We start from the raw sequence: 13,233 nt of genomic DNA, 5'->3' as shown, positions 1-13,233 counted from the left end.
ACTGATGAAAAATGAAAACGTGCATTAAAAAGGTCCTAAAAATAGAATTAATTCAATATTTTCTTCTTTTTCGATTTTGTGGTGATGTATGACCCGGACACATTCTTGACAAGTTTTTTTACAATTCACCAGCATGAACCCACTTCACCTTCCCAACTGACTTCACTCATATCTCATGCATATTTCTCTCTTTACAGAAGCAAACATTCAGCAATAAAGCACAAACGCAGATAAAAGTGAATCAGCTCTCAGACTGTCGCGTGCATAACCACTTCATTCTCAGGCAGAGATTAATTCAAATTTGCACTGTGCATATTTCAGAGCGCCGCTCGTCTTCAGACACACATACAGGAGGGCTTTCCCACGTGTGACCAAAATTGCAGCAACAAGGCCTTAGAAAAACGCACTAACAGAACCCTCCGGATCTCTGACTCCGCTCGGTATTAATAGTTGCAATAGGGGCTCTGTTTAGTGATCATCACAGTACACAGTCAACCAGTAGGGGTTAGTCAGGAACACCCAGGAAAACACTCCTCTCACACCTGTTTGGCAGTGCTGAATCAGTTCAGGTGCATCATGGGTAATTCAAGGGTTACAGTCCATCGTAACGAGACCGAAAATGGTACAAAACCTGTGCAAGCCTTATATTATTCTTTTTTATGAACGCTTTGCAACCCTAGCGAGCTGAGATTATGAAAAAGTAACAATTTTGGGGAAGAAAGAGAAAAAAAAAGTGGACCCCAAAGACAGGGAGGGTCGGCCACACGAACACACAGCGTATGTCTGGATTAATATGTATTCAAGCAATTATGGCAAACTGCAATCAAGTAAAAGGAGACGGGGGCCACTGCACTCCATTAAAAGGAACGACTCTTGTATGCATCTTTCACACAGGACTTCTTCCGCATTGCTGCACACACACACACACACACACCATAGGCTGACTGACAACTCTGGCAAGACTCGAGTCGCCCACGGGAAACACAAGCATACAGTTCACCATCAAATAAGCCTTCCCACCGTTCAGATATAGAGCAGACCATCAACACCAACCCAATTAGCTTCAATTCCTGGATAAATGGAAACTGGGTAGACAAAACATGCAAGAAAATACAAAAAAACTCTAAACTATTTGGAAGCCAAATTTAAGGACCAGAGGTCAGTCGTTGATCACATTAAAAAGACTTAAAAACAGGATTCTTCCAACCACTGGCCTTAACAAAACAAACACATGCGAAAGTTAAGCTAGGACAACCAAAGCTGTATAGGAAGTCTGGATTCGGTCACATGTCAATGGCTAATGTATTATGGATTACAGTAAGTCCATCAAGTCCAAGTGAACCATCTCATCTGATGCTCAATCTGTCTTTCCGACATGATTATACTCTGAAAACTGGAAAATTAAGCACCTCATGAATGTATAAAACACTTGTACAAGAGTTCAGATAGTAATAATCTGCATCAAGTTTACTATAATTGAAACCGCTATGCAGAAGATGGTGTATTAAACAAGAAGTTGGCATATCAAATTCAAGCTTATTGGAGAAATTGCATATTTTGACCACTGCTGTGCGTCTATTTTGGTGTCAACATTTATGTCTAACCGTTGTCATTATTAGCACCATAACAGGTGGGACCACTTGCAATCTCTAGCTATTCTTCTTTATAAAAATTTCAAATACTATCAGTATTTGATCTCAAGTCTCTGCCTATAATTACTTGGTTGGAGCCACAAAAACCAACAGGTTTATTAAGTACAGAAAACGGTACCCACCATTAATACTGGTGCATTTGCTGGATTGTTTAATGGCATGTTCAGTCTTTCTCCAGGACTATACTATATCACTCTCACATAAATGCATAGAGATGGTGATGGATGCTGGTTTTGACACGTCGACCTTTCAGATTGAACTCAGAATTCTTACATGACCCTAGTGTCTCTGTTGAATAAGATGGATGTGTTCGACAATACGTTCTTGCCAGATTTAGTGAGTCGCTATGAGGGAAGCAACCTGTACGGATGAAATGTAGAAGGTGATTCTACCTGCGACACACTAAGGCTGGAATATACTAAATCTGAACAAGTTTTAAAACACTACACATCATATACTTGTAGACTTTGTAAATGGTTACAGAGGGAAAAACTGGGCATCATACACTAAAAAAAAACGGGGAAAAAAATGGAGAATCTCTCACTACCAGACTTTCCGAACACAAACTTGCACAGAAATATGCGCCTCAAGATGCGTTCTAAAAATCGGCTTAAAATATCAAACGTTTGATATTCCCTGACTGGATGGAATCATAGTCTGGAGCTCAAAAATATTGGAGTCTGTGCCCATCAAATGGCGCTTTTCCACTGCGTGGTACGACTCGGCTCGGCACGGTTTGCGTTTCCACTGCAGTTTAGTATCGCTTATTCATTCCACGTCGCCCCATCAAGCTCTCGCTGGATCCGCTCCTCTGCTATCAACGAGAGGAACGTCTGTTCTTCCGCAACAGACAACAAAACATTTTGGTTGTTAAAAAAAGGTGCGCTCGTTCAAAACAGTTGCGTTCGATCCTTCGCTGGCTGTGCTGATTTAAATCTCAAATTCAAATCTTTTGTGTTTGTGTCGCAAGTTCAGTGACGATTCTCTCTGGCCAATCCGTGATCAGCAGAGTTTACACGTCACATTTTGGTAACGGTACGGTTCACTTGGAACCCCAACCGAGGTGGTACTAAAAAAAGTACCAGGTACTGTACCCAGTGGAAAACACCCAAAAAGTGAACCGTACCGAGCCGTACCATGCAGTGGAAAAGCGCCAAAACACTATGCAATTTTCTGTGAAATCAGTCAAGCCTGAATGTCCAAAAACTGCTGACTGGCTCCAACTTTTGGGAACAAGCCCAGGCTCCTAAATTGGTGTCAAAATCGTGTAGTGTATTCCAGGCTTTACACAAACCAGAGCCACCTTTGTTTTTTACTATGCCAAAGTTAGTACCAGTTAAATCCAAACAAGCCTGATGACAAGCTGATTTCCTAAACACAAAAGAAAAAGGCCTGCTACACCGATCACGTGGAAAGGACAAGAGTGGTTGGACATACTTCACAGCACACATACACACTTTATAAATATTTGTCTTTTGGGGGGCATGGTGTGGATTTGGTTCCCATTGGTGACGAAATGGATCAAAGGAACTTGGGAAAATTATGAAATGGCAAAGGTATAAGGTCCTCTAGAAGGTACCAAAACCAAAACCAATCTATTTGTTCATTTAAAAACAACACAAATCAAGAAAAACAAGGTTGACCCTCCTATTGCCGCCAAAAAAAGCAGGATTCTCCTGTGAGATTTAATCTGTGCCTTTAGGCCCTCCTCGGAACATGATCAAAAACTCATGTCCAACAAAACCTGCATACATTTATTCACAAATGTAAAACTCTAGCCTGCATTTCATAAGGGCCAGATGCAGCAGGAAGAGAATTTCCAATGTCGTTTATAAATCAGACTCATTTCATGAGTACAGTACAAAGTAGGATTTCAAGGTAAAAATCCCAAAGATAGCACGTTAGCAGTATTCCACAGTCAAAAACGAACCGTGACTTGATTCTTGATTCGTACCAGCCAAAGGGCTCGGCGGATTCTCGCCCCGGTCACACATGCACTGTAAATCCAGCCGACGGGCTGTCTAACTGCAGTGACAAATGAAAAAAAGTACAGTTCGTGCAGAGTAACATACAAACCAAAACGACACACAGAGATCCCTAGAATCAATATGACAGTTCTAAAACTGGAAGCCGAAGTCTTTAAACCGAAGCTTATGATTTAGAACCTCCAGGGAATTTGAAAAATAAGATCTCTCTGGACAGCTCACACTGTGTAAAACGTTACATGGAAAACAAGTTTTTTTTTTTCAGACAGCTTAGAGTCTTTTTTCGGGGCTGTACTGGTTTGAAGGTGCGGCAGGAAGAATATGTAGGAGGGAATTGTGGGGGAAGGTGGTAATGGGAAGTGAGACAGAAAAGCCCCAGAGTCCAGGGTGGGGGGTGCGATACCCTGGTGCAAACCGGACTGAACTGGATCGAGACTGGTCCAGTTTAGGTCAGCTGATGTGGCGCTTCAAGCATTTCCATTAAGAAGGTGTCGATTGGGGTGTCTCCAATCAGCTTGAAGAAGAACAGGTGCTCCAGGCACTTTAGGCCAATAGAGCGCAGCGCTGGCAGTCGGAGGAGGAGCTTGGCAAACCTGAAAGCCAATTGAGATGTAGAGAAACTGCAATGAACTGTAACCCAATTGGCATATCTTTCTTCCCTCTATGGAAATTCTAGATGGGATTTTTACTTCAATAACCACACTCTATTGAGGGATAGAAGAGAGAAAAAAAAAAACACATGTACTCTACCTGCCCTGCTGGTCAGGATATCTCTGTTTACAATAAGCCTCCAGCGATGCATAGACCTTCTCTCTCAGTAACTCCACTTCACTTGGGCTTGACAATCCCTTTGCATCTGCACATAAAACAACACATAAAATGTAAAGCTGCTTTTATGACTGAACAGCAGGGGTGGAAATCAGCAGGAACATTCAGCGTAACAATATATTGGTCTCTGGATGTGTAGCTATTTAAAATTGCGACATATTGCAATATTTTTATTGCTTGTTTCTCTTGATCTTAATTGGACTTTGGCGCTTTGCACAATTACATTCTTAGCTAATTCGGAGTTTGGACTATGGTTGAATAGAAACGGAGCGTACAAATTAGGAATGCACTGATAATGCAACAGTATCAGTCCATCACACAAACGTCACTGTGAAGTTTGTAGTTAAATTGTTCATTCAGATATTTTAATGGCAAAGAGAGTTAAAACATTAACATACTTTCTAATATTAATCGATGGTGAGGAATGGGAAATAAAGAGCACTTCTGTTGCATGCGCTTGATTACGGTTTGCTCACTCAGCACATACGCTTCACTTGGATTAATACAATTTTACACAAGTAAAAATACTAAATGCTACATTATATGTATAACAAGTGGTTCCCTACACTACAAGAAACTGTCATGTAACTACTGTACCGGTGCACTAGAGCAGCTCTAAATGTGTGCTCTGCCATTAAATGAAAGATAACAAAATAAAATGATAAAATGACCAGGAAAACAGATCTGACTTGTCGGAGAAAGTGTAAGAACAGCAGTATGAACTGACGGTGATATCTATACATGTACTTTTAAGGTAATCAGCCAACATAGCTAGTTGTCTTTATTGTTGGCATTTTATTCAATTTTGAATATCCAAATGTTAGTGAGAAGAAAAATAAAAAAAACTTTTAGATACCAATCTGCATATGCGACGGACTTCGTTTACGCTCATGTTTAGTAGCTCCTTTGAAGGATTCTTGAGTAAAATGGCTCTATATTTAACAAAATGTGACCCGTTTTATCGAATACAAAAAAAATACAACCCGCATTTTATGCAATTAAAATGCAGGTATCAGCAAGTACCAAAAATGAAATTATCTGTATTGTATTTTTTTCTGGGAAAAAGTGGTATCGGAACATAGCATGAACGAATGTGAATTGAATGCGGTCTGACCTGGGTTGAAGAGGATGATGGCTCTCAGGCAGCCCAACTCCGTTTTATCCATCTGCATGTCCCTCATCTTGCTCACCAGCTCCGTCAACACCCTGACGCCATTAAAATGAGGGCAGGAAGGAGCAAGGGACGAAAAGCAGGAAAGGAAAGGTGGGAAAAAGAGAAGAGTCAGGTTAAAATCTGAAGTACAACAATTCGCATTTACGCAACAAAAAAAATAGCTTGATGGAGCCATTTTCACAAGCACTTCAAAATATATACAAAACACAATCATAAAAATCAATGGTAATATAACAGCCTTCTTATCTCAAAAAGAACAATCAGAAATTAATGTTTTAGAAACAGAGCATGCCACGTAAGATATCAGTCACTCATGTTAACATTAGTCACTGTCGGGCCAAAAGCGAGTGTGCTAGTGCGTGCCAGTTGCGTTTCCATTGTCACTTCCGGGGCTTGATCTCTGCCTCATCGGGGCTTCCTCAGGGCCAATGCCCAGGGATTTTCGGCCCGCCAAAGAGGGCCAACTGGGGCCAGAGGAGTGGTCATGAATAAAGGCGGAGTTTATCTGAGTTGGAGACGGTCGGCACCGCTACTCACTTCCCACGTTTTCATATCAAGCTACCAGCTTTAATCAACATTTAAAATTATTTTAATGGCAAAACTCACTTCAGACACCAGCGAGTGTTTGAAATAACTTACGAATGGGCCCCGATGGGAATTCTGATCACCGTATGAGGCAGAAATGTATTATATGCGATGCTCTAAGGCTACGCTAACCATCGCCATCATAAATACATGTTATGCTTATTAAAATACCAGAGACAGCATGAAGAACTAGATAAATCATATATGATTATAATCATGTATTTATTTGGTGTCATATTTGTTCTGTCTCTTCTCTGTGTCTTTGTTGATAACAGGACTTTTGCATCCGCACGTCATAAATTTCATATACTCTGTAACTCATAACTCTGGTTTTCTGTCTGTGAGCTCCCTCTGTTGCTCTGGCTGAAAGGATAACAGTACAGTGAGAGACTGTAGACAGAGCTCAAACCTCTTCAGATTACATGCATCGGGGAAAATAAATATAAATGCTCATTCTTTCTAAAGAGAGAAGAGAGCTCTGGTCCGACAGTGGAAACACAGCTCGTTTTTGGCCTTGCAGCTTGAGGTCCGAGGCTCGTTGTTAGCCCTGGCTCGCACTGGCCCGACAGTGGAAACGCAGCTATTGTGAGTCCAAGCAACACATTCAATCACACAGATATTCGTACACAAGGTCAGTTTGGTCTTTACCTGCCCCAAACAGCCCTAGACATAATTTAATCCAAAATAAACTGTCTCAAGCTACAGGCTTTCCTGACTGCTGCTGTTTGTTTATGGCGTGTGGCGGAGTATCATTACCTGTCGAATATGGCCCCAACCTCTGCATTGTGCGCACTCTCCCTGTGTGTTCAATCACAATGTGTTATTAAAATGTCATTTCACATTTCATTGTTATATAATGTCTCCCCACTCCAGAAAGGCCCAGGCAGAGACGTTAAGACTCCACGTATGATGGCGGTAGGCCCAGTTCAAAGAGTAACAAGCTACAGGCTCTTGTTGAAAGGAAGGCGGACGATCATGGGTTGGGCAGCAGCAAAGCTTTAAATGACAATTCCCAGCACAAAACAAATACAATATAACATGAAGAAAGAAATATTTAACAGGATAAGACCAGGGCTCAACAATAAGAATGGACGCTTCAATTTATTTACGTAAATGCGAACCATGACGTTTTGCACACTGTTTTGCAAATCTGTTGATGTAAATTCCTCATCAAGGTTCTTTTAAAATCTGTTGAGCATCAGTTAAAATAAGTAAAAATTAAATGTAATTAATGTGTAATCAACACTTAATTTCTAGCTAATTTTATAACAAAATAAAAAAGCCTTTATGTACAATGCATAATAAATGCATTCATAATGTGCCTTGTAATGCATTCATATCTTTTAATAAATAATTGTAGCCAAATTTAAAATGCATTATAATATTTGAAGGTTTGTTTGTCAAGTGATTTGATGCATCATACTTTCTAAAAGTGTAACTATGAATAGATAAGTTTTATAATCTATTATAACTATGGCTATAATTATTCACGAGGGCATACAATGCATAAGGTGCATTACAAGGCATTATTAATGCATTTAAACTACTTTTCTAATGCATTATATATACATAAAAGCTTTTTTAATATAAAAATAAAAATGTTTAATTGAAAATGTACAATTTTTTCTGACACGAAAATGTTGATTAAAAAAAAATGTATATTTAATTTAAATTTTTTTGCAAGTGCGGTCAGTGAACATCTGAACAAAAGCAGAAATGTGAAAAATCATTACTGTTGAGCCCTGAAGAAATATAATATTATTATTTTTGTTGTTGTGGAATATAACTGCTCATTGACTTAAAGTATTATGTACTATAACATCAGCATCTCCTAATTGCTCAAAATGCACATAAAATGATTCTGAACACGCATCAGATTTTGCACAGAGGGTTAAATAGCATTTAAAGCCAATAAAGCAAAGCGCGAAGCATGTGCACACATCACCAACAGGAGGACAATGAAGCGCTGCAAGAATCAGGTGAGATGGACAGTGAAGCACAAGACATGGAGGCTCATTTCTGAAGCGGAGACATTATGACAAGATGAATGGCAACGAAAGACGATTTCATATGAACATCACAACAAACTGTAGCACAGAACATCTAGAATGAGCTCAATTAAAACAACAGCCTGTAGCTCATTATTCCTGGATTTGCAGAAGACAAAGATAAAATATGGAGTCTTGAGAAGTTATGGAGAGAAATGTGGTCAATTTGTTTCTTAATATAAACAATCGCTGTAATTACCAGCAGATCAAGAGTGAATGCCAGAGCACACTTCATACATGTGCACTGTATTGATCATGTAAATGGGAGTGTGTCGAGACTATAAGCAGAGGAGAGCATTGGTGCACATATAGGTGTCTGCATGTATGTGTATGTCCTGTCTGATCGTGCAGTGTCCGTCTATAAAAGCACACTATATACACAGCAGCGTCAAGGCAGCAGGCTGTCAGGAGGTAAAAGAAGGTATTTTTCTTTGTCATGACACAGGAAAATCCAACCACCTTTGCAGCCTTAAATGTGTCAAGAAGCAAAGCTGTTAAGGTTCATGAGCACAGGTCTACCACAAATCATGATACGATATTTCTTGCCTAATCCTTTTCACACATAAGCACAGCAGGTCACATGCACATCTTTTTGAAACCTATAGCGAGCAAATCTAATAAAGCTAAGACCTTTAGAAGATCAATACAAGGCTATCCTGTCTGCAGTCATGTGACATGACTATTACCTGTCAAAGATGGCTCCCACCCCTGCGCTGTGAGCACTGTTCCTGTGCACGTGGAGGCCGGTGGCCAGCAGAATGCCATCCTTCACCGTGATGGAGCGATGAGAGAATGACGCGATCAGTAGCTCATTCCAGCCTGGTCGACAAATGAAAGCAGCAAAAGATGAGGGGGGATCACTACTGAGAAAAGCTAATTATTAAGAGTTTGCTAAGGGAAACATCCAAAAATCCTGTTTGCAGTTTCCAGTTTTGATTTTAAAAACATTCAGAGTCAGAAAGACAAAGGCAAACAGGTTTACCAGCACGCAGCAGGATGACCTGGTCATCCAGAGACAGCTCACTGAAGTGAGGGATCCGTTTTGCCCACTCCACCAAAGTGAACAGCTGTTTATCAGCTGCCTGGCAGATATTTGTGACTGGGTCGTTCGGCTGAGGAGAGGAAACAAAAGTATTGTGGGTAAGTAGTAAAGAGAGGGAATGAAAAAATCTTGAAAATAACATCATGCAAGGCTTTTTGTAATTTAGCAGTAGGAATTTGCATTTCAAAAACTCTGAAGAAGGGCTAGATGATAAATGATATCATTTTGAGATTGCAATTCAATTTATGTTGATAACGATGATAAGCTCTGGACATTTTTACTCAATATGGCAGTGGTCGGCAACAGGCAAAACTGGCCCGCCAGCAATAATATCTGGCCCGCGCCCACAGTCAGATTATTTTGATAGCGGCTGGTTCTGAAATAGATCTGTCATGACAGCAACAGTTATTCACATTCAGAGTATGTGATCGGAGCGGAGCGTGGAGTGGAGCGGTGTACAATTCACGAGTACAACTCATGCCAACGACCCGTAATATAACTGCATATTTAGCAAGAATTCACATGTTAAACATTTAGCTAGCTTGATAGAGAAGGATCACTCAAATCAGAAAGAATGAAGGCTATAATGACGGCAATGAGCACAAAAAGCAGCAATACCTTTTAATGCTGACAACCATGTTATTGGCTTGTCATGCGGTAGGAAAAAAGTTTGCACACTAGTGTTCCAATAAGCCACTTTGAAGCTCTCCTGTTATTTTATTTTTTAATATACGTTATGAACAGAACTGTGATATTTCAAACAAACTGAAATACTTTAGACACGGAGAGAAGGCGGAGCACAGGCAATTCTAGTTGCATTTTTCATCAATTAATTTCTTAAATTATCCTTTGACTATATTTCGCCACCTAGCGGCGATTTTTTTTTGGGGGCCGATGCCAAACTCTTGCCGACCCCTGCAATATGGATTAATCTAACCGCCTATCACACAGCAGAAATAAACAGAGAGTCAAGTGCGTGTCGCTGAAAAGTACATGTTCTACGTGTCTCGGTGTGAATGAATGGCACGGTTTCGTCTATTACACAAACTCAAACACGTGACGCTCACTGTTTTCAGTATCTGCCATCTCAATATATGAGGACACACAAACTTCATCTCCAGAGCTGCTCTGAGTGTCACTTCTCCAGCATTTCACCATTTTATTTGAGAAAAACTAATGTCTAATACACACTAAAATTCAAAGATCTTCATGACAAACTGAAAAATTCAAGTTTGGTTTAGCTTGAAGAAATAATGACAGAAATTTAATAATATTATTATTTTTAAGGAATATTATGCAACCAAGATATATGCATGCATCGTGATTCTCTCTCGAATCGATCCGGAGCTTAGTTTTTAACAGCAGATGGTGCTCTAGGCTAGTTTTTAACCGCACACTCAAATGCTCATGAAGAAGAGCGCTTGGGTGTTTGGCTGAGTAATGTAAGTGGTTAAATGTACTTGCACATTGGCTTTTACTCTCGAATCGATTCTGAGATTAGTTTTTAACAGCAGATGGCGCTCTAAGCTAGTTTTTAACCGCACACTCAAATTGTCACGAAGAAGAGCGCTTGCGCGTTCGGCTGAGTCATGTAAGTGTTTAAATGTACTTGCACATGGGCTTTTATGATGCGAGATTAATGTAAACATAGCCCACTGTGAACATCCTTGTAATTCGCTTCAACCTTTTCGAACTTTATGAATGATTATTTTAGGTTCAAGTGGTGCGCGTGTAAGGAACTGGAAGCAAGCAGAATACGGCTATTCCTAACGCACGCAGTGCCATCTGCTGTTAAAAACTAAGCTCAGAATCGATTCAAGAGAGAATCGCGATGCCTTCGGAAAATCATCGATGCAGAATCATTTCTCGATTCGCGATGTATCGATTTATTATCCCAGCCCTACTCGGTACGGCTCACTTTTGGGGGGGGTTTCACTGTGTACAGTACCTAGTAGGGGTGCTCCGATTGATCGGCTACCGATCACTATCGGCCGATAATCACGTTGGGATGATTGATCGGCGGTCTCTAAAAAGGCCGATCTCAAGCTGATTTGGCACGACATGCAGCGGCACCGTCTCAGTCTCTGTCCGGCGCAGTTGAAATAATTATAATGCTGAAGGTGAGATACTCACCTTCATATTCTGTTTGTGGTAAACAGCCACGGATCAGTAGCGGACTCCTGTGTGAAAGCTGCTTCCCCTCTCACAAGAGTCACCTAAGAGGGGAATTCCCCCCATTTTCAAAAATGAAATTCAGGCCCTGAATAAATGTCTAGGAATCCTGATTGGAGTATCACTATAAATAGTTATAAAAGATAAAAATAAGGCTTTAAAAAGATCGGTATCGGTGATCGGCGATCGGTCTCAAAAATCCTGATCGGAGCACCCCTAGTACCTAGTACTTTTTTTAGTACCACCTCAGTTGAAGTTCCAAGTGAGCCACACCGATACTAAAATGTGATGAGTGAACACTGCAGATCACTGATTGGTCAGAGAGAATCGTCACTACCAGAGTCATTGGATTTGTGACACGAAACACCAAACCCAATAGATTTAAATAGTCAGCAACAGTCACCACAGTATCATTTGTTCTCACAACTTTTTTAAACGACTTGCTTTTAACAACCGTCACACACAACTTGAAAAGAGAAATGGCTGTATCGTGGTCAGTGGACGAGGTGGCAGGGCAACTATAACAATCAGTCTATAATCCCACCCAACTTTGAAGCGGTACTAAACTGCAGTGGAAAAGCGAGCCGAGCCATGCCAAGCAGAGTCGTACCACACAATGGAAAGGCGCCATAATATGCAACTTCCTGCTTTTAATCAGTCCACCAGCTAAAATTAGAGCCCAATTACCTTGAAGTTCTGGATCACATAACAAATAATCCTGATACTAAAGATCATAAATCCTCTTTAACATGCTTATTTGTAACTTACAGAGCTTCCCCCTGAGCTGCCATCCGCATGCAGCTCGGTCTTCTGCTCCACGGCCATCTCTGCTTCTAGAATCTTCTCTACAGGCATCTCTTCATTCACGGGGCTGGTGGACTCAACCTCTCCTTCACGCTCCTTGTTCCTCTGACGCTCCTCCTGAACGGCTGCATCGCACACAGGGAAATGAGGAAGAGGGACAAGATGGGGAAACAGAGATGAAGGATAGGGCGGAGGACAGATCAACAGGATGGGAAAAGGAAAATGAACAGAGAGAAGGGTAGTGAACAGGGAAAGCAGTAAAGATGTAAACAGGAGCAGAGAGACAGAGATATACAGATACAAGTAGTTCCTGGTTAGTTTTCAACATTCATTCACACACTGAAGTCCTCCAGCGACATTCCTTCTTCAATGACCCAGTAAAAGCTACAAAGGTCCCTTATTGCACATATTCAAAACAACATTCTCACATGACTAATATTTTTTTGCTGCATCATGTTATTTAAACGGGTCATATCATGAGGAATGAAATTTTCCTTGACCTTTGACAACAGTTTGATGCACTTCGAAAACACTGTCAATTCAGTTCCCAGTTCAAAAAAAAAAAAAAAGACTCCTGAACTTTTGCATGTCACATCAGGCACATGATTGTTCACATTTACAAATACAATGACTATTAGGTAGGGTTGGGCGATGTCTACCAAATTGGCATCGGACGATGTGAAACAAATAACGTGTTATATGGAGCCACTAAAAGGTTAGCCGTTTGCTAGCGGTAGCCTGTTGCATTTACAGTACATGAAAGTTCACTTACCACATACACAGAGTTAAGGAGAAATGTCTGATAGGACGATGGCGAATGATTTGCAGATCCTGAGCACCAATGACAAACATCTAATCTTGTCAAATGTGTGGTAAGTACTGCCCCTCCATAGTATAGAGTCTTTGTGATTGCGAATCTCAAAAGTGAAAGTGAAAGTAAAAT

General features: G+C 40.6%; 1 protein-coding gene across 8 annotated transcripts in view; it reads right to left on the bottom strand.

The window, feature by feature from the left end:
- Positions 1–2,775: 2,775 nt before the first annotated feature.
- Positions 2,776–13,233, bottom strand: part of rxrba (retinoid x receptor, beta a) — a 27,794-nt gene continuing 17,336 nt past the window's right edge. For 5 of the 8 annotated variants that reach the window (XM_016567429.1, XM_016567428.1, XM_016567431.1 and 2 more), the window contains 7 exons: positions 12,255–12,415; positions 9,255–9,384; positions 8,959–9,091; positions 6,981–7,022; positions 5,580–5,671; positions 4,388–4,493; positions 2,776–4,230 (listed from right to left, as the gene is read on the bottom strand). In XM_016567429.1, the coding sequence (XP_016422915.1) occupies positions 4,083–4,230; positions 4,388–4,493; positions 5,580–5,671; positions 6,981–7,022; positions 8,959–9,091; positions 9,255–9,384; positions 12,255–12,415 (812 nt within the window). In that variant the 3' untranslated portion in view covers positions 2,776–4,082. The remainder of the gene's footprint in view (positions 4,231–4,387; positions 4,494–5,579; positions 5,672–6,980; positions 7,023–8,958; positions 9,092–9,254; positions 9,385–12,254; positions 12,416–13,233) is intronic. The other 3 variants (XM_016567433.1, XM_016567435.1, XM_016567436.1) reach the window with 1 other exon arrangement.

Source organism: Sinocyclocheilus rhinocerous, unplaced genomic scaffold (assembly GCF_001515625.1).
Source record: "Sinocyclocheilus rhinocerous isolate Xijiao unplaced genomic scaffold, SAMN03320098_v1.1 scaffold422, whole genome shotgun sequence".
NCBI lineage: Eukaryota > Metazoa > Chordata > Actinopteri > Cypriniformes > Cyprinidae > Sinocyclocheilus > Sinocyclocheilus rhinocerous.
The sequence above is the reverse complement of the archived record's forward strand: the minus strand, read 5'-3'. Positions and strand labels throughout refer to the sequence as shown.